The sequence below is a fragment of the Paramormyrops kingsleyae genome, chromosome 6 (genome assembly GCF_048594095.1).
Source record: "Paramormyrops kingsleyae isolate MSU_618 chromosome 6, PKINGS_0.4, whole genome shotgun sequence".
In the NCBI taxonomy this organism is placed as follows: Eukaryota; Metazoa; Chordata; class Actinopteri; order Osteoglossiformes; family Mormyridae; genus Paramormyrops; species Paramormyrops kingsleyae.
The window spans coordinates 14,801,769-14,827,321 of NC_132802.1; the positions used below are offsets into that span (position 1 = coordinate 14,801,769).

A 25,553-nucleotide genomic window follows, 5' to 3' on the forward strand; every position below is an offset into this window, starting at 1 on the left:
AGAAAATGTGTTAAAAATCTGAACTGGGGGCTTGTATTTCGCCAGAGGGAGTGGGGGGGGGGCTGCCACTGGATAGCTGAGTGCTTTGTGGACATGGGGGGGCCTCTTTGTGACCACAGCTGCCTCTCAGGACATCCGTAAAAAAAATAAACAAAAGCACAAAGAGCCCAAATTAACCTCTCTGTTTACACCCGTGGGGCGAGGGCTCGCTGTTTACACCCGTGGGGCGAGGGCTCGCTGTTTGCTCCCGTGGGGCGAGGGCTCGCTGTTTGCTCCCGTGGGGCGAGGGCTCGCTGTTTACACCCGTGGGGCGAGGGCTCGCTGTTTACACCCGTGGGGCGAGGGCTCGCTGTTTGCTCCCGTGGGGCGAGGGCTCGCTGTTTACACCCGTGGGGCGAGGGCTCGCTGTTTACACCCGTGGGGCGAGGGCTCGCTGTTTACACCCGTGGGGCGAGGGCTCGCTGTTTACACCCGTGGGGCGAGGGCTCGCTGTTTGCTCCCGTGGGGCGAGGGCTCGCTGTTTACACCCGTGGGGCGAGGGCTCGCTGTTTACACCCGTGGGGCGAGGGCTCGCTGTTTACACCCGTGGGGCGAGGGCTCGCTGTTTACACCCGTGGGGCGAGGGCTCGCTGTTTACACCCGTGGGGCGAGGGCTCGCTGTTTACACCCGTGGGGCGAGGGCTCGCTGTTTGCTCCCGTGTACCACAGTCCAGCCGCGGCCCCATTCCACCACAGCCCCATCAGCGGCCAGGCGAATCACGGCACGACGGGAGACTTACATTTCCCTGGCGAGAGGAGCTGCGCATGGGCAGGCATGAGAGGAACTATTTAAGCCCTTAAAAGCCTGTTTTATGTGGGGAATTACAGGAGATCAAATCTGCCTTTCCGAACCCACATGCACGGCTATTAGCTTTTCTGGCACGACATGTGAGGGCCCCGCGCTCTGACCCCTCACTGAGCGACACAAGCGCTGCATCGCTGCTTTCCTCCAGACTTCCTGTGGCTCGCGGCAGACTTCCCTGCAACGATATATCAGCCCCGGTGCTGCCTTTCATCTCCGTCCTGCCGGCTGTATTGCGTCTTAGCGCTGCGCTGCGTCCGCCCAAACCACGGCCGGCCCATGCCAGCCCGCCCCTTCCCCCGGCCCGCGAGGCTCTTTCCTGAGCCTCTAGAAGCCACAAATGTCAACCGCAGAAAGGCAATTATGAGAGTAAAATTACTTCCTTAGTGTTATCGTTCAGCCGCGGGAGCCGGGGGATGGTTAAAAGCCACCGTGTAATGGGCACAGTTAAGAGTTTTCTCCTGGGTCGCGGCCAAGGCCACTAACCTCGCTATTAAAGGCCCGACAAGCTTTGTCAATGCAATCTGCTGAATGCCTTGAGTGACAAGCGATCGATATTCTCCCCTCTCCCGGGTCATCACCGGTGACAGAGGCCTAAGTAATAATACGGCACTGGGCGCCTTTTCCAACTTAAATGCTTCCCTGCCACAATATTTCTTTTTTTTGTCTCAGGGCTGCGAGCTAAATTTCACGGCGATCGAAGGCTGCCGCGGTCTGAGGGATGGCGACGGGCGGCGGATTGATGCCAGCCGCCAGGAGCCCGGCGCACCGGGGGAAACGGCGGCTCAGATAAATCGAAAATGACTGGCTGCCGACTTGTAATCTGCCAGCGCCGGGGCCCCCTGTAGCAACAAGCCGAATGAAAAAGCAGCCTGACGAGCTGGGGAAGATGGAGGGCCCCCGCGGAAGATTGCGGGGGGGAGGGGGGTGTAGGTTGGTTTGTTCTCACGCAAGAAGGTGGAGTGAGTGACTGTGCGTGTGCGTGTGTGTGTTGAGGGAGGCACACAGCACATACTGCATGCCGAACGCCCCCACAACAAGTCGCCATTACTATTTTTAATGTGCTATGGCATGAAAAGTAGCATTTGGCTGTGGTTTATTACATTCCTGGCACCGCCAATTACACATCTGATGTGATATTAATATGCACAAGCATGCAGGGAGCACACCGCTTCCGAGTCAACAGTGACAACATGCTCCCGCCCTGCCCTGCCCTGCCCCGCCCGGCCCAGCAGGTGAACCGCATTGCATCAAAGGCTGACGCAAGAGCTCCACCTACTGAAAACTCCACTCACACCCCATGTCTTTTGTTTAGATGCAGCGGGGAGTCACAACAGGGCTGAGCACACGGCATAAACATCCCAATCCCCTCCCGGACATGGAGATATCCTACTGAACACTGCCGCCAGATACAGTCCCCCACCCCCCTACAGGCATAAAACCACGCTGAGCACAGGGGCCGGACTCGCCCAGGAACCCACCGTTATATCTAGGGACAATAAGCGAAGGGGCGCGGGACCGACCCAGCACGTGGTTCCGCAGAGTGATCCGGCTTTTCCCCCGCCACTGCTTTGGGAACATGATCACGGAGCTGCAAGACTTGGGGGTGAAGGCCTCCAACGTGAAATTAAAACGTTATCATTCCTCAGTTTTCCTCTCCGGCGAACAGCCATTTTGGTCCGGAAAATCAACACGTGTTCAGGGTGCCAGAAAGGACTTCCGATACCAGAGCCGAGAATCAGCTCCCGCTTAGCGGGTGGGGGGGGGCGAAGAGAAATTCATTTCGAAAATAACGCCAAAGGTTGGGGAGCACGCACACGCATGCATGCGCCCAGGCACACACACGCACACCTTCGTTTTTTCATTTCCTGGCCCGACGCCGCTCCTCTCCGTTAAGCGAATCCGGCAGGCTGATCTGCCGCGCCACTCCAGCCCCTTCAAACTGACATCGCTCTCCCCACTGCTTGATAAATTAATTTGCCCGAGTGACACGTTATGAGTACATTTCTTTTATTTTTTTCTTTAAACCCCCATTGAACTGAGGAGCACTTATTTGTCAACCCATTGTGTCCTTTGGAGGGGGGTAGGGGGTGGAGGTGGGGGTGGGCAGCACACACAATGGCAAGTGGGGGGTGAACAATGGCGGTGTTTCTCTGTGTCTGATGGGCAGTTTCCTGGCGGACTGTTATGGAGAAAGCCATCTCCTGCCCAGCGTGCGGGCCGTGCTGGCCCCGCCGCTACCGGCCCCCTTCCTGCCGCCCCGCTGGGCTATTGAGGAAATCGCCGCCGATGGTGAGTCATCCGTCTCCCTCGCGCCGAAGGGAACGGGATGGATCGCGCAGATTATTCTTCCGTAGCCTCCGGCGAGGCGATCTGCCCAAAAGGAACAAATGACTGCAATACAGATGGAGAGGAACAGAGGGATCACACTGGGCTCCCTGGGCAAGAAAAGCAAGAAACGATAAAAATAATAAACACGGGGGCTGCAGATTCGTCACTCACGATGCCACGATTCACGTGATTCTGCATGGGGACAAACCGGGGGAGGCAAAAACAGCATAATTCACACAATTGAAGCAGGGAAAAAAGCACCATTTTAGTGAACAAAAATTCACGGTAATCCAGATCAGGAAGCCGCCGGCACAGAGGATTCCTTAAAGGAGCGTCCCATTATGAAACACTCAATAAGCTACTTATCGGGCACCTCGTATTTATCTAAAACAATTACTGTTTGCTCGGCTGTGTTCTGGAGCCTCGGCAATGAGTCTCGGATAAACACTCCGCGGCCGGCTGATCCAGGCACCTTATCAGGGCAAATTTGCTATTGTCGGGAAAACCACTGGCATCTCTGAGCGCAAATCGATACAAAAGCCATGAACAAACCACGGCAGGGGCAACAGTTGTACAATTATGCCACCCCCGCGTCTAATGAACACTAAAAACAAAGATAGGCCGCGTTTCTGCAGACCTCGTCTGCTAGGCCGATAAGATAACTCGGGTCTCCAAAGCAACCCCCCACCATTATCAGCAGGGACCTGGCCAGTCGTTCAGGAAGCCGTATGATTCGCGCGGTCACCTGCGTGGCATAACACTCCCGCTTATCTTATCACACCTAATTCCCATGCTATTTAGCGCAGTATCTCACGCTGGTTAATAGGTCCCCGCGATGGCTTTATGCCGGCAAACAAATTTGCTGTATTACAACACAATTCACTGGAGGCTTTACATAAACAGGAGCAGAGCACCTCAAATAAGGATGTGTCTTGATGCTATGAGGGTCAATTCAGCAGTAAAGGACAGTAAAGTACCACATTGTTCATATTCCTCCCAAGTGAATGATTACTGCTGACAAAGCAGATGGACAAACATAACTGAATAACACTGTAGGAAGCAGGGAAGAACAATACCAGCGAAATAAGTCAACCAATGACAGAGGTGATGGGGGGTCCTGCACGCGCTTTCTGTCAGCATAGCCAGGCGTGACACGCTCCTCCCGGCACGTTCCACTTTGCTCAGCTTAGAGGGGACGACACATTGGAGCAGCAGCCATTCTATTTAATAGATTCATCAATTATTGAAACCCCCCCCCCCCCATGTGCGGGGCTGACGGCGGTGGGAGCGGACAGCCGCAGCCGCTGAGCTCCACGCTCTGGAGCAGGACAAGAACGATTGTTTCATGAATTATGAAGAGGCTACAGAATGCAGACAAGCGGCAAAGTGTCTCTTCTGACAAATTCAAAAAGGAAAAAAAGAGGAAGAAAAAGGTAAAAGGCGGCTAGATGACAGACAGGGGTGCCGAGGTAGCTGCTCTTCACCCGTAACCCCAGAGAGAGTGTGTGGGTCGAGCTCAGGACTACAGACTGACAGGGCTGCACATGCCTCCTATAAGGGACCAGTTACACACCCTAAGAACATATGTCCCATGCACTTATCCATATTCTCACTTGAAAACATGCTTAACACAGTCCCATGCATATGCAGGCATGTGTGCAGCTATAGCTACACATATAAATATAGTTTTAGCTATTGACATTCTTTTAACTACAGAAATTTATAAACATATACATAAAACAGAGTTTTAGTTACACACAGATTGCACATAGGTTAGAATATATATATATATATATATATATATATATATATATATATACACACACAGAGATTGAACAATAGGTATTAATCTAGTACACATAGATATGGTTATTCTTACACACATACACACAAAACACTTGTTTTTATTCATATCTTTGTGGGGACAATCTAGGGCTGTGCGATATGGCATAAAATTCATATTGCAGTATAATTTGAACCATAGACGGTATACGGTATATATTGCGGTATATAATTTGATCTGTAAATTTCAATATAACTGTTTTTGAAAGGGTAACATATGTCCATAGCAAAGGCATTGCAGCAGGAAGTTGTACAATAAACTGTTAACACATTTCAAAGTAGTCGTGAATGTAGAATATTTATTGTGCAAATCTGCAAATTATAGAAAAAATATGAAAACATTTCAAGTAACTTCCCTGGATTTATTTTATATTAAAAACACAGTTTGGTTTTGTAAATTGCAAGTAAGCAGAAAACAAGACACAGAACCAAAAGCTACGAAGCTAATACAATTAGACTAGTGTCATAACTCCATCTATATTAGTATGACCATCTCTCCCATAAAGGTCCTGCCAGGCAGAGTCCTGCACGGGTTCGGGTACCCGACGGGTGACTCGCAAATTTTGATGAAACGGGTGAAAAATATTCTAGGCTACTGTGTCGGATACCGGTTCGGGTCGGATCGGACGCAGGAGAGCGCGGGTCTAAATTGCGGTTTTCAAAACATCATGTGCCAAAAAAAAAAAACCCTAGGGCTATATTTTAGTGACACATAAAAAATCCCTGCATTCAAGGTGATAAAACGTAAAATCCATATCAGTTTATGCCTGCACGCGCATTCCCGGAAATCTCTCCCACGTTCATTTTCAAAAAACGCATGCGATCTCCTGCAGTTGTTCGAAATGGATGATGAGGAGTTGAAAAGAAAACTAGCAAGTGTAGAGTTTAAAGTTGTGTAAATTTCAAGTTGGAATTCCAATCGGTTAATCAAAGGAAAATGAACAGTGCACGTAGGTAGCCTATAAAACCTAATAATGTGCAGGGTAGCCTAATGTACATTTTATATAATATTAGTTTTATTAACAAATTTGATTGTAAGCTGGTAAGGCTACTGTATGTGTGGGCTTGGCAATATCAAACATTATTTGAGTTTGGAGGTAGGCTACTACCGATTGTTTTGCTTCTTAGGCTGTTATTAAGCAACGTTTTCATTTGGCTATGCCTTTTCAACTGATGTTGCACATGTTACTGGTAGTTTGTTGTGGCAATAAACTTTAAACCTTTAATTTTGGCTATCTGACTGATTTTCATTCGGGTGCGGGTCGGGTGTCGGTATTTACTTAGAGCCGGTCAGATCGGGTGCGGAATTTTATTTTATAATTATTGCTGTCGGATAACTGTTAGGATACGGGTTTAAGTATGACGGGTACGGGCGAGTGTCAAAATCAGACCCGTGCAGGACTCTGCTGCCAGGTGCAGCAATAATCATATAAATAATTTTCATATAAATCATATTAATAATAAATTATTTATTTGACGCGACGTGATTGGGTCATTTTTGCAGGTGAAGAGCGGAAATTTCTGCGGTAGGGCGGTATAATCAAAATCTCTCCCGTTGGCCAAATTTATATCGTATACTGTTTATACAGTACTAGGACCATCCATTCATTTTTATTGGCAAAACCCTAATCCCAGCAATGACGACCTTAACCCCTACTCAGCATTTAACCTACCAATCATAATACAAGACTTTTGGCTATTATCGTTTTTTTTTTTTATTGTAGTACCAGATTTTTTATAAAATTGTGTTTTCCCTTTTGGGAACTAGAAAAATGCCCTTAAGGTCAAAATGACAGGTTTTTTCACATTGTGGGGCTACTTGGTCTCCTCAATGTAATATATACATGACGACCGACGACCCCCCCCCCCCCCCCATATATTCATAGACACACACACACATGGGGTAAGTGTCCTAACAAGACTTAACACCCTTCGCACCAGATCGTACGGTTAAATCCAACCCAGAGCTCCTGACAACTCCCCCCCCCCCATGGGCTCTCTGCCAGCCAAGGCTGTTACCTTGCTGTTGACCTGCAGATGGTGCTACATGACAGCGTATGAGCGAGGAGCGGTAGAAGGGGAGGCCGGTCGATAGGTAAAACGGCGTCCCGACCTCTCAGAGTCAGCGCCGAGCATGCTGGGTAGATGAAGGCCTCCTCCAATCAACATTTTGCCCCTCCAAGTCTAGCATAATCCCGCACACTCAGCGAAGGCCTCCATCCACACTCACTCACCATCTTGACAGTTAAATCTTCTGACACTGGTGGAGCGATTTAGGTTAAATATCTTACTCAGACGCATAAGTACAGCTTCTTCAAAGCAACTCCTAGAACGCTGCACTGTCCCCCCACCCCACCCCACCCCCACACCTAAAAATAACAAAAAGCGCATTGCTCTTCCTCATCGTCCAGGCCATTCCATGCGACCTTGCAGTTACGCAGGAACATTGCTGCCCACACTACTGACTTAGCTGGCGGCGCACTCGAATGCTAATGTGAGCGGGGGCCGCTGTTCAGCACCTGAGGCCATCGAACCCCCCCCCCCCCCCACATCACCCCCTCTGCGAGGTTGGCTCTGGCCCCAAGCGAAAACAGCCTCCCCAAGACGGGCAGCAGAGCGCCGCTGATCACACGGATGATGCCAGCGGGAAGACGTGCGAGACGGAGCGGCTTTGGGGTCGAGAGGGTAGCAGGAGGAAAGGGTCCGGTTCAGAGCCTGCACTCCACTACTCTGAACCCCCCGGGCTCAGCGGGCAAGCCGGCCCCAGGAAGACAAAAGCAGGTGGACGTAAAAACCCGGCGCTTTTGGCAAGGCAAACAAAAGGCGCGAACTCCAGCTGTGGGGTTAAACAAATCAGCGGTGCAGCGGCGCGTACCCCCACCTCCGCCAGAGCTTCAGCCTTCCGGTTGGCCAGATTACTAATGAAAAGGTCGAGAGGCAACGCCAGACCAGCCGGCCCGGAGACCGTCCTGGACTCTTCAACCATCCCCGCATACATTTGAGTGCTGTGATTGGGCTCTCCGGCCACTTAGGACTGCGGTTAACTGAGGATTCTATTTTTAACCACAGGCCCAAAGGGCTCTGAATTATTCATCGCTTCTGCAGCGACCGTGCCCTGGTAACAGAGCGCCCCGTGACCGATGCTCTGGGGCAACCGGGGTGGGGGGGAGGAACGAGTGGACCCCTCTGCACTGGCGGCGGGGCTGGCCGGGGTACCACCTAAGTGGAGCAGGCAGTCCTTTTTGGCATAAATACCTTCCTGCAGGGGCAGGAAAAAGAAGCATACAGATGGCCTGCGTCGATGTGTCCTGGCCTGGGGCTCGGATGTAGTCCGTCATTCCCAAGGACGTTCGGCCGGCCCGGTGGATCACTCTGACCCAAGCCCTCGCGGTAGGAACCCAACAGCGCTTTAAAAACAAATAATCGTTTGCGCATAAAGGGAACAAAAACAAGCCAGGAGGAGGACCGGAATCCCTTAACGATGAGGGGTCTCCCTGCGTAAACCCAGAAACAGCCCCAGGGAAACACCGACACCTATGGATAGCCATCTATCATGATAGCTAGGCTGCCCCCACCCTGTGCTCGCACGACAACTGGCAAGATGATCTAACTGAAGCAGAACGCTTCATGAGCACGCATTTCAATGTGGAATTTATCTAAGACAACACACTGGGACGACCTTGATTATTATAATATTATAATATTATAATTTTATTATAAAAAAATTATACAGCTATAGGCTGTTTAATGAAGGCAGCAGTGAGATAAAAATGAGAATCTAGCTGTTCCTCTGCAATACAAGGACCTACCAAACCCCACCACCACCCTGAAACCAGACTGACCCCCACCAAGACCACCTTCCAAACAGCCAAACCCCATCAAACCCACCCTCAATCCAGACTGACCCCCACCAAGACCACCTTCCAAACAGCCAAACCCCATCAAACCCACCCTCAATCCAGACAGACTCCCACCAAGACCACCCTCAAATCACGCCGACCCCCACCAAGACCACCCTCAAATCATGCAGACCTCCACCAAGACCATCCTCATAATACCCAGCAACTTTTCTCAGGTACTGAATGACGGCTTCTGTTTCCTTCCTCCCTTTGGTTCAGATAAATGGGTCCTCTGTTACACTGCAACCCAGGACCAATAAGAATATATCAACTCAGTGGAAACCTAAAGGTGCCATCAACAAAAGCGGTAGTATATCAGGGGAGAGGGGGAGAGAGGGAGGGAGGGAGGGAGCAGATCTACTAGGTAGTGATTCAAGAAGTAGTGCAGACGCTCACTGTCTGATCTCTCACTCCATATCACACTTCCTGTGCTTGGGGCAGGTCAGGCCGGGCTTGTGGTGCGCATGGTTAATTGCGTGTCCAGTAGCACAACTTTCAGTACCGATCCATCAACACTTGCGCGAATCTCTATCACATTTAGGAGGAAGATCCAAAAGTCCCTGGCGTCAGCGTCCACGTTCACAAAGTCCCGGGATCTAGAGGGCACTCTCGTGAGTCATGGAGTACACCAGGCCACCTTTGGTTGATACGCGCCCTCTGTGACAGTGATGGTGTGCCAGAAGATTCAAGACTGCCCGCCGAGACCCAGAGCCTCGTTCAGAGAACTCACAGATGTCTGGGGTTGAGTGTCGACCAGCTATAACAAATTCTAGACACAAAAAGGACCCATTCAACTCACATCTCTAATCATTAAAGGACATGAAGGGCCTCTTGAATATTCTATGCGACGCCAATTCTAACATCCCAGGGTTCACTGGATCCAAGCCCTCTCTCTCTCGCTGCCTCAATCCACTCGTAGCTGTAGGCTAATTGCACCAATTTCAGATAATTGTTATTAAAAACAGAACAGCCCCGATGGTGTGAATGAATCCCGGAGGAAAGCTCTATTGTGTCGGGAGGACCAGGGTGACATGGCAATTCCAATCAAGCTCCCTGCATCGGATCCCTTTGTTCCTAGCTAATGCTACATTGTTCAAACGTGCAAAATGGAGTAAACCACACTGCTGTAGCGGTGCAGAGTGAAGTCAAACGGCCTTGCTTTCTTTTCATGCGTTTGTATTATCTACTCTGGGCCAATTGTACCATGTATGCACTAAAGTGTTTAGCCTGGCCGTGAGCATGCTTGTTCACCATCAGCTGTAGGCTAATGTATGCTAAACAGCCAAGGCTAGTAAGCTAACAAACCATGGGTACATACTGATTATTCTTAAGCCTGGTCAGTCGCTTTTGCAGAGAAGAGGTGCTTTGCATTACAAAAGGGCTTTGTTCATGTGTGACGGCGGCTCCAGTGTATTGGTATTCACCTACTGCAATGGGGGAGAGTTCCGCACTAATCAGCGTGTGTTCACATGCAGAACCAAGACCGAGACCACTTATGGGTTGATTGCATTTATTGTACTGACACTGCCTAAGCTGAGCAGGCCTACTTCAAATTTTATGGTTAGTTTGATCATTTTTGTAGATTTGATTATTTCAGTTAATTCATTGCATTATTTCACTAATGCAAAAAAAAAATCCAACCGATGTTTCTCTTTTTCCATCATTTCTGGTGTTTCTCCCAGTCAATCCACCACTAACACCATCAATGAACCGTCTAACAGGATTCCAGGATGGAGAGACACTGTAGTATCCACACCATCAGAATGTCTGAGCCAATAAGAAACCGTGATTCAAGTATCACTGAGAAGCTATTGATGACAATTTCCCACGGGAACAAAAGAACGGATTTTTACAAACTGCACAATGGAGACTGTGTCGTCGCCCATATTTTAACCGCCTACGAAGCTTCCGCTTCTCTGCACCGGCCCTCATTAAATTCCCTCGCTGTTGTCCTGTGATCAATTAGCCATACTCCCGCAAAGCTGCCTGCGAGCGAGCACCTCTTAAGAGAATTGTAATACAAGCCGTAACACGTGCGTAACGAGCTGGAGAACAGAGCCGGAAGCATCCGGCCCGTCTGCGGCACGAGGTAACGGTGATTAAGTCTTGTGATTAATTTAGTTGTAAATGAATCAATTCCAATTACCAGCGAGACTCATTGCTATGCGGTGAGCGACCGGCCGGCTTGACCCGCCTCATGCAAAGTCACCCGCAACACGGCGCACTAATTCCAAACACACATTCATTAGTTTGTTAACACTGGATACTGGCATTGACATGCTATAGAGGCGCCCGGATCAATATCGGGGGAGGGTCCCGCCCACACAGACGCTCAGTCAAAGAGAAACCGCAGTCAGGGATCAAACATGAGTGATCAAGCAGAAACAGGGGTGAAAGGGATTCCTTCTGGTTTCAATTAGCACACTATTAAAAGCCTGGAATAAATCTGATATTTGAGCTGGCATATTTTATACTCTGTAACACAAATGGTGGAGAGAGGGGCACCCTAGGAATTATGGGCAACCCGCCTCATTCAAATCTGCATGGATTTACAAACAGTTAGCATTCTGCAAGCCTCAGAACACTGTCACGTTTAAAACCAGGGGGCTGAATAAACGACACGCTGCCCTGTCCAAGGCCTTGCAGCCAGGCTCGCCTGCATCACGCTGGGGGGCTCCTCCATCGGCCGGCCACTAAGTACGAGGAATACTGCTATGCAACATGCGGCACTACAAGTAAATACATTACCTGCACATGCATTAATAAAGCTGTACGTGGAGGTTCCACGGCCTCATGCTGGACACCGGATGGGATGTCAGGGTGCAGGGTGTGCCGTGTATACATTGGGGTTCTACCCCAGGAATGAGGTGTGTCTGTATATGGACACATCAAGGCCATAAACCGGGCTTTTCCCTTTCCTGTCCCCACAAAACTAGATATAAACGAACAACGGTGGCACAGCAGAGGGCCGTGATCACATGACATGGATGCATGGAAAGCCCTGGGGCCTTTTATAAGCCTTAGCATGGTACCATTACAGCTGAGGATGACGAATTCACCCTCAATGGCCTTTATGCCAGCTACCAGCATTAACAGCACTGGTACCCCCGCCACAGACACACATAACGCTATACACGATCCACCCCCCACACCCAGCCCCAATGGGGGCCCAGAAGATGACAGCTGTCCCTCAAGACTCTGCTGTGTAGGAGCGGGCGGAGGCCGCCTGCCAATCCACTCACGGAGAGGCTGCCGAAATCGCAGCCACCCCCCTTCATTCATCCACCACCGCTGTGACAACGCAACCTTTCTGCTGCGATGCCCAGCTATGACATCTGAAGGCTCAAGAGACTTATTAAAGAGATAAAATTTGTGGTTTGGGGTGACCAGGCCAGAGTACTTCATGTACTGTACCTACATGGTTTATTGTGTTATTATGTTGTGTCTTGTGTGATGTCCAACGTGATGTCTGCTGTGATGTGATGTGATGTGATGTCTGCTGTGATGTCCAAAATTGTTTATATCTCAATTCTTCTTCTACACTGCACTCTAGCTATACATCAGGTTATATTCTTAATTACATGTTATGTGTGAATGCACCACTTGGACTACTGCTAAAAAATTCATTGTACAATGACAAAAAAGGAATCTAATCTAATCTAGAATGACCCTGCCAACCCACACAGGCAAAGAACCAAATATGAGAGTAAGAACCAAAATATGGGCTTAATGATAGTCTGACACCAACATCTGTTCTGGAACCAAGACTGGCTATAACAGAGTTATAGGAGGAAAGATGTACGACACACGGACAGAGGACCGTAGGGTGACATGCTAAAGGCAAAGGACACATGGACAGAAGACCATAGGATACAGAGCAAATGAAAGCTCACCATAAACAAAGCCCAGCCTCCCTCTGGGTAATATAGCTCCACTAATATTCTCATCCTTCTCCCACCCTTATTCTGGAGTACTTGGTTAGTTATTTGAAGGACACAGTCAAACACAAGTAAGACAGGGGGAATTGGCTGAAATTAAGCAGTCGAATTTAAACTTCCCCTTTTCCGGGGAAAGCCGTCTGAAGGACGTGCCCTTTCACCCTTAAGCGCCAAAGAAAAACTTCAGCAAAAAAAAAACAAAAAAACAAAGCAAACAAAGACTGCCAGTGTAAGAGGTAAAAACATGTGAACATCTGCAGAGGCAAGGCAGTGAGAGGAAGGTAAACAAACACTGTCACAGGCTGCTTTCCGTCTGCATGCCAGAGGGACCATTCCAAACGTACAGTAGCATCAACAAAAACATGCAAATGTGAGCCGAGGGCAGCATCTGGATACTGGGAGACATCACAACACGGATGGTCCGTTCCTGCCGCTCCCAGAAAGGCGAAAGCTGTTTCCTGTCATTCCCCATCTTGTCAGTCTCTGTTCAGGCATCTTGCATTGGCCCCCACCAGCTGTTTCCTCTCTGCTGCGACAGATGGTTCCCTCTTTGATATAGGTCCACCCCCCCACCACCACACCACCCCCACTCCCTCTGGTAGTTTGGGAAAAGTTCTGAGTGAAGTACCCCCAGTACACTCGCCACCATAATCTGTGCCACGAACCCAAGGCCCAAGCGAAGTGGTCAACTTCCAGATCATTCCTCACACGGCCCAGCATGCCTTTAGAACCTTCCACAGGAACTCGGCTCTGAGCAATCAGCACAAACGCGTGCGGAGGGAATCAGCCAACAGCCTGCCTCGTCAAGATGCCAGGATGCCCCGCCTCTCCCAGCTCCCATGAGGCTTATTCATGATAGAGGGGGGATAGAAAGGGATTGTTCTTGAGACAAATCGACAAAAGCTTTGCTTTGACAGGCTATTACAAGTTCACATTGCCCCCACCACAGCAGCCCCAAGCGTGTGACAGACCGAGCCCAGAACTCATGCATTCCCACGGCTTAAATCCCATGCCAGTCTGCAGCAAGTGTAACAGAGGGCTCATTGAGAGACGAGGTACGGGATCTGCACACCATGGTTCCGAACGGCACCCAAGCCAGAGGAGACACCCCAGAGGGTGAGCGCAGGGGGAACCGGAGCCCTGCACAGACAGACAGACAGCTGGAACTGTGGCATGATGGACACAAACTTCCCCTTCAAGGGAGCCGGGCTCTCACGCCAACTGCATCCACAGCAGGCAGAGGGGTTTTCCGGGGGGGGGGGGGGGGGCTGATTGCTGACAGTCACAAAATGGCAATATTCTTGGAAGGACTAACGCAGAATGTCCTTAGTGGGCCCAGGAGTGTGAACAGAACCCCAGGGGTAATCCTCATGCTCATGTGAAGCGTGGTCCAGATCGCTCATGTCCTCTATGGCCCTTCAGCGGCGATGAAATGCAGGGGGGGGCAGGAACTGAGTCACACTCTGCCCACACACAGCTGGTATCGGAGCCAGGGGGGCCATACGACCCAGGCCTGCAAGACCCCCGCTCCCTGCAGCCTGTGCCTGTGTTTACAGGACAGCGGATTAACAGTAGCCACACAGCACTCCACCAGGGAGCTCTCACGGCACCTCCATTTAGAAAGCTATTTTGGAACCAGGGCTTTTGCCCTCGACAGTAAATCCCAAACAAGGCAATGCAGATGGGGAGCCAAGTGTTCAGGACAAACAAGACGTCTCCTCCAGAATGCCAGTGTTCAGCCGGTCACAGATTACAGCAGCGATAAGACCGCAGGTGAAAGTGTTGGTTTAATTTACAAATTTACTAAGTTAAAGTGACAGACAGGATTAAGAGAAGACCCAAAAACTCATTTTGCAGCACAACTTTGAATATAGCATTTTTTTTAAAACCAAAACACTTACATTAACTCACCATTAAAAACATTAATTTCATAAGGTCAATTCATGTTTTACTGTTCACTCGTGTCGAGTGCAGTTTGTATTTAAGAGAAGGAAATGAGTAATCCATCTTTAAAAGGGACTTTACTTCCTGCTTACAATGCTTCCCAAAAGCTGATAACAGAAAACGCACCTGGAAATTTAGCAGGATGAAAGCCGGCAATACTGCCCCATTCGGCATTCTGAGAAACGATGCCCCTTAAATATTGAACAAAAAATTTAATCCTTGGGAAATTGTGCTGTTTTAACAGGCCTATCGTTCTTCTTCAGCCAAATAATTTTTTCCCCCAGTCCCTCATATTACTGAAATATTAATTCTTAAATTCATAAAACTCTCTCTAGCGTGGAAAACTGCCAGCCCTGTTTTTAACACATCCCTTTGAGCAGCAGCACCTGCAAACAGCATAAATAATACTTCATAAAATAATTACAAAATTCCTCAGTGGACACCTGTATCCAGGGAAACACAGGAGAGGGCAACCTCACTCCCAGGGTGAGCTGAAGCTAATATCATCACACAAGGACGTTTGGGGTGCGCGCTCATCTGGGTCCAGGACGCAGGTGGCAACGACAGAAATTCAGATTGCTGATCAGCGGACATATAGACAGCATTAGATCTACACAATATCCAAAATGTGATGATTACAATAACGATTTACAGACTCCTTCCTTCAGAAAGAACAATGTCTGTAAAAAGAATTAACACTTTCCATCAAGTTAATTTATTGCATTTTTTTTTTTTTTGCAGGACTGTACCAAAATAGCATCAAAGGCACATTGGGGGGGGCACAATGGACACAATGAGCTTCTGTTATACAAAAAGCTGTCTCAGTCATGGCTCAGCTTGCAGGAACCCTCAGTGAAATCAAACTCCCAATTCTCTGTGTCTTCGGAATACCGAAAATCTGACCCGAGCCAGACATCTGTCACGCGGTTGGCTTCCTCCCTCATTTTTTGTGGGAGTGGAGAGTGGCACAGTCCAGCAGATCTTAATAGTCATATACTGAGTGTGTGTTTTCCTCCTGCTCCTTCTGAATTGGCCAGTTATTTGGTCCTGGCAACGGGCCTCCATGGCAACAGGCATCCACAGCGATGGGCCCTGGACAGACTTGCTGCAGTCCTCAAGCTCACGGGACCCAAAGCATTCCAAGTGAATGGAGGCCTGAACAGCACTATAACCCTTATAAGGAGGAGGCCTTTTGGTACCCTTTTCCATTGACTTCCATTGACTGGTCAAATACCGGTATCAAAAGTTCCAGTACCCAAAGTACCAAAGCAGCTGGAGTACTTTTATGGTACTTTCAGGTAGGACTTCCAAAAGCTTTCTTTGTTGACTGGTTATGCAAATAACCTGCCTCTAAACACAACACAATCACTGTCTTGAAAAAGCATTAGAAAACAACATAAAAGTTAAAAATAAAACAATGACAAGGGGTGCACAGACAAATGAAGAGATCCAACCTTTGATTGCGATGTGGTCAGAACAGATACAACAAAATCAGGATGGCATGACAAGAAATAGAGAAAGCATTTAGGACAGCACAGTATTGGTCCAAAGGAGATCAACAAACTTCTCACAAATCTGTCTAGGAGTGATTTAAATAGCAAGGTTGAAAATGATTATTACTGAAAATGAAAATGTCTTCTACCCCTTGCTCTATAATGTCTGTATAGTATGAAGGTATGAAAAAGCCTGATCTTAATCTAGCTGACTATCAATTTAAGAATACCCTGCCTCACACTGTGATCTCATTAAGCACCGGTACCAGATTTCACACCAGTGAAAAACCTACACCTTCAAGTACCTTTCTTTTGGTACTTTCTTGAAGTACCAGAAGAACAGTACCGGGTGCGATGGACTCTTACACAAGTCTATTATCGGCTCTCTTCAGAGGCGTATCCACCACCAGCTGTGGCCCTCGTCATAAAGGCACAGCTTCCCCAACCGTGCCCAGAAAGTGCGAGCTCACCAACACACTATATACAGAGCTGGGGTGGCAATAGACATCTAAGGAGTCGAGACAGTGCCTCCTGACCCCAACCAAAACAAGCCTGGCACCACGGGCCTACTATCGCCCCCCCCCCATTCATCCCTCCCCGGCACCTCAATTACCCATGCATTAAATTGTTTTTCACTAATTCCCCTCCACATCAGCGGAGGACGGCAAGGAGGAAAATGAGTCTCGTGGCGAGTTGCCCTTTGGTTGTCATGGCGCTGCCAGGGAGCGCTGGGCCCTAGACGGGGCCTCTCGTTCAAACGAAGCACAAGGCTAGATTACAGCACTCCGAGAGTAATGCTGCCGTACCCTGATATGTGAGTGCAGATTACAGCACTCCGAGAGTAATGCTGCCGTACCCTGATATGTGAATGCAGATTGCAGCACTCCGAGAGTAATGCTGCCGTACCCTGATATGTGAATGCAGATTACAGCACTCCGAGAGTAATGCTGCCGTACCCTGATATGTGAATGCAGATTACAGCACTCCGAGAGTAATGCTGCCGTACCCTGATATGTGAGTGCAGATTACAGCACTCCGAGAGTAATGCTGCCGTACCCTGATATGTGAGTGCAGATTACAGCACTCCGAGAGTAATGCTGCCGTACCCTGATATGTGAATGCAGATTACAGCACTCCGAGAGTAATGCTGCCGTACCCTGATACAGTATGTGAATGCAGATTACAGCACTCCGAGAGTAATGCTGCCGTACCCTGATATGTGAATGCAGATTACAGCACTCCGAGAGTAATGCTGCCGTACCCTGATATGTGAATGCAGATTGCAGCACTCCGAGAGTAATGCTGCCGTACCCTGATATGTGAATGCAGATTACAGCACTCCGAGAGTAATGCTGCCGTACCCTGATATGTGAATGCAGTCCTCCTCCCCATGACAGCGAGCCCCAGTCACCCGGCGGCAGACAGATCGGATTACAGCCTGCAACATTCGGAAATCGATTTCTATCCTTTCAACACGTCGTGCTTTTCGGGGAGCCCTGGGAGGCAGGAGGGTCCTCCCCTAAATGAGGAGCCGAGATCGACAACGGGATACGTGCTGACATGGGGTCACGGCCCCAGCTGTTACACAGAGACAGCAGTGATGCGGCAAGCTGGCCATCACCCTTGGCCATGGCACTGTACCCCGACCCCAACCTCCACACCCCAGCCACACCTTTCCCATCAGTGGTTCCATGGTTGTTAGGAGAAACAGAAACTGTGCCGCTAAGTGCTGGATGATGCAATTAAGCTGAAAAGGTGCATTCAGGACTCGGTGTGTACATCAGCAGCTCGGGGATATATGTTCCAGAAGGTCATGACCTTGAATCCAATCACCACTGGCCCCTAGAGCAAGGTCCTTAACCCCAAGTGCTCTAGAGGTGCCTGCAGACCACACTACACATGTAACTACACTCGTGTCTATGTGGTCTGTGAAAACTCCCCAATGTCTTCACGGGGATGAAAAAAGTAGCAGCGTCGGCTCTGAATGTCGACCTGTAGGCTGAATTTGGCCTCTTAGTTAAAAACGATTAAACACACAGACCCATTATCACAGCAGAGGAGATGGAATTTGCCCAGGTAACCAGGCAGGCTCCCCATTCCCTCCCAACCTCGGGGGAGACGGCATTACCAGCACGGCTTCCCATTCATTAGTCAAACTCCGACGGTCGCACAACAGAGGCCTCCGCTTGACCTTTATTAATGGCTTTTCTGACTTAAGCCACGATCATCTGGGGTCTGTTCTGAGCGAATGACAGAGATGTGCTGCTGATGTCTGGACCCTTGCGGGATGCAGGGAGCGCGATGCTGACGTTGTGTGGGAAGGAGCTTCACTGTCTGTCCGTGCAGCTCAGGCTCTGATAGCAGCCACAGCGTTGTACAAAATTACAGGACTGGAGCTCTGACTCTGTGCTTTACAGATGGTGGCCGTACTCCCATGCTACATTATCATAATAATAATACTTCCATACAATATCACCTGTAATGGCAATACTGTATCATCTCACGCAGAGACAAAGCCACGCTTACTGTTTCCGTGCCACTGGCCTGTCTGTCCCCAAGTGACAGAGAGCGGCAGGCAGACTAAACGAAAGCCAACTCAAACCAGGGCCACAAGGCTGTCCGCTGAGCCTTATATCAGAATCAGACACATTAAAATCACACCAGACATATTACGTCTGCTACTAGGAGTGTCTTCCATACATCCAGGATTTAAAAATAGTAATTGGGGTGAGGGCGTGAGCTTGGGTAAAGAAAACGGATGAGGGGGCCACTGGAGACGATGACAAGCGTGAAGGGAAACAGAAGACGCCCACGCCGGTGCCCCCCCCACTGGCTTGGAGAGCAAAGCATCTGGGGCTGTGATACTGGTCAGACAGCCGAATCCATACTCTGTGTAACTTGTCAATGGGGCGACTTAGACATACGGCAAGACGGCGCCGATTTCCACAGCCGGCACCACGTGGGTAGACACAGGCTCCGCACAGATGACCCCTCTGAACGCGACCGGGGGGTCAAATCGCAGTCCTGATGTACCGCTACGATCGAACACAGACTCCGCACACGGGATAAAAGATGCGACAGACGCACACAAATTTAAGGGCGTGACCTCACAGTGTTTATGGGAAAGCGGCTCCTGCACGTTCCAATGAAGCATTAACAGGGACACGGGGACTGCCGGGTTGCCATTGGAAACACCCCAACACACTCCCGCCTTTGGGGTATAGGGCAGCGATGATGCTGAAGAAGGGGGGGGGGCAAGCAGAGTATTTCCTTACCTTCTCATTATACTTGAACTTGACATAGAACCAGCTTGACTTGATCATCCTGGCACCGCTTGCCCTGTGAGCAGCCAAGGACTGTAGAAGCGAGGGGAGGGGGGCGATCGGACCGGCGTGGGGAAGACGCGCCTTCCCCCCAGAGTGTTCCTGCTCCGCTTGCTCTTTCCCGGGACACGGTGTGGGATCCTGCTTTCGGCAGCTTGCAGGTTCTGTTCCGCGATCGGCTCGAGACAGGCGGCTTCAGCACTGGCTCACGCAGACGGCCGACCTCACACTGCTCCCACCCTCCCCTCTGTCTGTCTCCCTCGTCGCTCTCTCAGTCTCTCTCTCTCTCTCTCTCTCTCTCCCTCTCTTACACTCTGTCCCCCCGAAGCTCTCATGAGCAATTAAAGGGCCATTGTAACAAAAAGTATTTTAAAATACTTTTATTTACATTTATTCAAGTATAGTATGCTTTCCAAAAAACCTGCATGTCAATCAAACAAAACTCAAACATGGCACAGATGTTTATTCTTTTAATACATTATATGCTTGTACCAAACTCAGAATCCTGTGAGATCTTCACTTGAGGGAGCAAACAGACTGTCTGCGCAGGATATTTTAGCAGCATTTTAGCGGATATTTTAACATTCCCTTCTCTCCCAGGATCACAAAAAACTTCAGACGGCTCAACATATCAGCTCTGATAATCACTCGCAGACATCCTACAGTGCTTGTATCCAGTTGATAATCGGTGCTGATGTGATTTCAAAGCTAGATTACTGGGGCCAGCAGGAAAAACCTGCAGACTGGGCAAGATATATTAAGAAAACTATCCCTGCCAGGAGACAAGCGCCATGCTAACCAGCCTCCAAACTTCACGGCATGATCATTGGGTACTTCGAACATCCTAAATGCCACCCCACCTCTCCTATCCTGAGGAATGGCAAGGTCCCCACTCCACCTCCCCCATCCAGCGGAATGGCACAGTCCCCACTCCACCCCCCCCATCCTGAGGAATGGCATGGTCCACACTCTAGAGTAGGGCTGAGTGCCTCGGAGCCCCGAGTCGCAGGGTGAACCTCCAGTAGCTGAGTGATGAGGCAGCACTTATTCCGGGCTTCAGTGCTGAGATGTACCAGACATCTGCTTCGCCGTGCTGTAGCTTTATGGCGGTGATCCCTGAAGGCCTCCCAGCCCAGCTGCCCAGCTGCCCAGCAGCCCAGCAGCCCTCACACAGCACTAGCGGGAGGCCACCCCTACGAAGTGCTTATGCTCTGCCACTCAAACAGACACACTCACTCCGCCAGATCACATACACATCTGGCGTGTGTATATAATCATGTCATCTGTGATCTCGTGGCGAGGAGAGAGAAAACACACCACCCCACAGCTCCCCACCATCACCACCACCTCTGCTGTGCCCATGCCCACATTTGGCGAGCCGACATACGGTGGCGCTGGCAAACATCACCTGCGGAGGGTGCGCTGGGTATGCCAAACAGTCCACGGGGAGATGGAGGACAGCAAAGCCAGGCTCGAGAGGAATGACCCAGAAGAAGCAGAGGACTCTAACTCTACTCCCTCAAGAAACGGGTACAGGAAGCGTGACTGGCAGGGGTGTCAATGGTCAGCTATTAAAAAGAGCTTTTACATGGAAATCAACACAGGGGTGCCACCACCCAGCATGGCCCACGCCCTGGAGTGACAGAGTGTGACACGCAGTGTGGCGTCAGTCATCACCCACCACCGTGTAGAGTGAACAGGCGGACTCAGCCCTTTTATCTATGAGCCCCCTGGAGCCCACCTCAGCCATACCGACACAGTGTTCACTCTGTGGATACAGCTCACGCCACCATCATCTGCCCCAAAACGTGCACACGCCAGTCAGAGACAAACAGAGCTCAGTATAACGATTCCACTGAAATGTAATTCGAGGAAGATAATCATTTGCAATGTGGCGGGGGTGTATATTTGGCACATTCATTGAGCTCACAGCAATTAGAACAGTGCAGAGACACAGGCTTTCGAACTGGTGCCTGGAGGAAGAGAAAGTCTCCCCCCAATTAATACAGAACAGATTTCAAAATTAAAAGCTCGCCCTCCCTCTTCTGGAAAAAAAAAATTTCCAAAAAAGTTATCAAGCCCCAACAAAAACTCCTAAGACAAAAACAGCCGACAACTCAGTCTCTGAAACGCCTTTAAAGATGATGTTTATCTGGTATTCCCGTTTCTGTCCGGCGATCCCCTATAGCACTGCAGACAAGCGGAGGCTACAGCTCCTCATACTGTACTCCTGTCCCTCAGCTCCTCCTCAGCTCCTCATACTGTATCCCTCCTCCTTAGCTGCTCCTCACCTCCGTGAGCCAAGTGATTTCCACAACCCAGCTCTGCACCTGGAGCTGCACCCCTGGGGCTCCTTGGGGCCTCCGCCGTGGAGTCAGTCCCACCAGTGGCTCTTCTCAGTGCAGACCTGCCCTCTGCTTCCTACCCACTTTCAGCCCTAAATCTTTTAAGCTTTTGGGTCTGACGCAACTCGCAGAGAAATACGAAGAAAATATACACTTTCAAAAAGCTTTAGTGGCACTCAACACATCAGTGACGCCTTGTTAACTCCAAGGCTTTTCTTGTCAGACAACACATAGGATGAACTGCTGGATATCAGTGGTAAAGTTCAGGGAACTGTGGTGAACTTAGGCAGGGCTCAGAGAGACTCCCGATTGGCCCCTGTACCCGATCCGTTTCTCCCGGCTGACCCCTGTAACAGATCCGTTTCTCCCGGTTGGCCCCTGTAACCGATCCGGTTGGCCCCTGTAACCGATCCGTTTCTCCCGGTTGGCCCCTGTAGCCGATCCGTTTCTCCGGACTGGCTCCTGTAACCGATCCGTTTCTCCCGGCTGGCCCCTGTAACCGATCCGGTTGGCCCCTGTAACCAATTCGTTTCTCCCGGTTGGCCCATGTTACAGATCCGTTTCTCCCGGTTGGCCCCTGTAACCGATCCGTTTCTCCGGACTGGCTCCTGTAACAGATCCGTTTCTCCGGACTGGCTCCTGTAACCGATCCGTTTCTCCCGGTTGGCCCCTGTAACCGATCCGTTTCTCCCGGTTGGCCCATGTAACAGATCCGTTTCTCCCGGTTGGTCCCTGTAACCGATCCGTTTCTCCGGACTGGCTCCTGTAACCGATCCGTTTCTCCCGGCTGGCCCCTGTAACCGATCCGTTTCTCCCGGTTGGCCCCTGTAACCGATCCGTTTCTCCGGACTGGCTCCTGTAACCGATCCGTTTCTCCCGGTTGGCCCCTGTCACAGATCCGTTTCTCCGGGCTGGCCCCTGTAACCGATCCGTTTCTCCCGGTTGGCCCCTGTAACCGATCCGTTTCTCCGGACTGGCTCCTGTAACCGATCCGTTTCTCCCAGCTGGCCCCTGTAACCGATCCGTTTCTCCCGGTTGGCCCCTGTAAACGATCCGTTTCTCCGGGCTGGCTCCTGTAACCGATCCGTTTCTCCCGGTTGGCCCCTGGAACCGATCCGTTTCTCCCGGTTGGCCCCTGTAATAGATCCGTTTCTCCCGGTTGGCCCCTGTATCCGATCTGTTTCTTCCAGCTGGCCCCTGTATCCGATCTGTTTCTTCCAGCTGGCCCCTGTATCCGATCTGTTTCTTCCAGCTGGCCCCAGTATCCGATCTGTTTAATATGCCTGCCCGCGTGCACAGAGGAAGGGCCTGCTTTCTCACCCTGCAGAGACCATTCCAGCCACAGCACAGAAATGCACTTCCTGTTACATGCTGGATGCAGGCCCCCAGCACAATTGCAAAACTCAGGTTTTAGCTGACCTTCCCTGAAACATGAGGACGGGATGAGCCATTTTGCAGCGACCCTTGGACCTACAAGTGACTCGGGGAGCCTCAGGGGTACCAGCACCGACCTCCTTAGACACTGTGGTGAGATCTGAACAGGCGTAAGGCACGACACATGCAGGTACCGGCAGTACCCCAGTGACGGGGGGAGTGAGGATGAGTTCGCTTATGCTCCCCGAAACACACAACAGGCAATTTGATGCCCCTACACAGGAGAGGCTTACACATGCTCACGGGCATCCCAGCCCGATGCCTGGGTTTGGCCAGGAACCCGGGTAAATCCTGGGACCCTCCCTGTGTGACCCCCCTCACCTAACCCCCGGCGTGACTGGCAGTACTTATTTATGTCATAAACCTGGGTACTCTCATATATAAAACCACCAAGCATGTAACTTTATTACTGGAAAAAAAATCACGTTGGGACCAACTGTGTTATTTTTGCAGTCATCTTTCAGCCAAAACAGTACTTCATGTTTTAAGTCTTAGATGACATTTTTAGCAATTTTACTGTGCAGTGAATGTCTTTAAAGTAGGAAATACATATTATTTATGTACTCATACATAAATAATATTATACATGTACTCATAGTTGGGAGGCTGGCCTGGCTAACACTACGCAAGTTATCACAATGGCTCATCAATCTTCCATAACAACTTCCAGTACATCCAGTACTGGGAGGTCAAGAGCCTTGAGTCTATTCCAGCAAGCACAAGTCTGGGGACACCCTGGATGAGATGCCAGTCCATCTCTGGACATGTGCGCCCACCCACACACACACACACACACACACACACACACTTATACATACACACACACATGCAGATTAGGTATCTATATATTTGTGGGGATATTTCTATGGCCATAACATTAAGCCAAATCAGAACCCTAAATCACCTCACTGCAGGTCTTTGGAATACACAAAAAAAGGGACTTACACAGGAGAGTATGCAAGCTCCACACGCAGAGAACTGGGGGCGGGAATCGAACCCCCAACCTCGGCAGCCACGGTACCGCCCACAGTGTTATATAAACAGGCTGCGTGCCGAACTCACCCAGTGCTGCTTCCATGCGCAAGCTTCCAGCACGCTAAGCGGACAGCACGCAGGGCAGCACAGCATCAGGGGTGACAGCGGGCTGACTCCGCGTGGCTGCCGTGGCGGGCCGCGAGCCCATTCGGCTAGTAAGGGCGCAGACCCAGAACTGGAGGGTTGCTGTTTTAAGTCCCTGAAAGTCTGGCAGTTTACCTTGGGATGAATACTTACTGATGTAGGCACCACAAAAATAAGCAAAAACGTAAAGCCGTTTTGGAAAAAAACATCAGTCAAACAACAAAACAATAATCACAGCAAATGAATAAACACATCGGCAGTAACCATTGTTTACACACTGTCAGAATCAACATGCCTTATACAGTGATGTAATGTTACATTCAAAAACGTAAAAAAAAATCATCAGTAATTTATCTATAAAATGTTTATTTATAGTTGTTTATCCTGTAGCCTATTTTAACCATCATTCAATCACAACAGCATTCGATTTGCTTCGGTGGAACAAGAACAAATGAAAGTCAGATGGTCGGGGACAGAGAAGTGGGGGCTGCGTTCACCGGCCAGGGCTGCCGTTTGAGTCAACAGACAAAGTCAACCTTCCTCCTGTAAAACTGGAAAACACGCCGGGGCGGGGGGGGGGGGGGGGCAGGCAGTTAAGCGTCATGGGGATCAACAACAGGTTTGGTGAGTGGAGGGGGGAGACAGATTTCTTTCAGCCACAACAAACATGAAGCTAACCACCCCCCCAAACCACAAACAGGCCCAATTTGGAGCTGATTTTGCAAAACAAGCCAGTGACTCTGGAGGCAGACCGGTGGGGGGGATTCCACTTTACAATAACTTTCAGGCACTGGCAGCGGGAGACAGGGGGTCGGATGCCAAGCCCCACCCTCCAGCTCTGATTCCCTGAGTTGAGCTTTCGTGCCTTCGCTCGCTCGCACGCACGGGGGCCCATCCATAGGCCCTGGGGCCCGCGACGGCACAGCTGCTGCGTCTCTAGTGGGACTGGGATGAAACGTGGACAGGAAGACAGATAAACGAGGCCGTAATTGCTGACAGATGGGGGGGGAGCAGGAAGCGGAGTGGAACCGGAGATGTACTCCC

At 50.1% G+C, this 25,553-nt stretch overlaps 1 protein-coding gene across 9 annotated transcripts in view; it reads right to left on the reverse strand.

Annotated features, from left to right (window-relative positions):
• Positions 1-25,553, reverse strand: part of auts2a (activator of transcription and developmental regulator AUTS2 a) — a 241,864-nt gene that overhangs the window by 149,112 nt on the left and 67,199 nt on the right. Inside the window, exon 1 of one of the 9 annotated variants that reach the window (XM_023833012.2) lies at positions 19,564-19,959. The exons of the other annotated variants lie outside the window; for them this stretch is intronic. Within the exon in view, the coding sequence (XP_023688780.2) occupies positions 19,564-19,611 (48 nt within the window). The 5' untranslated portion in view covers positions 19,612-19,959. Of the gene's footprint in view, positions 1-19,563; positions 19,960-25,553 lie in introns of those variants that run through there. 9 annotated transcript variants of the gene reach the window in all.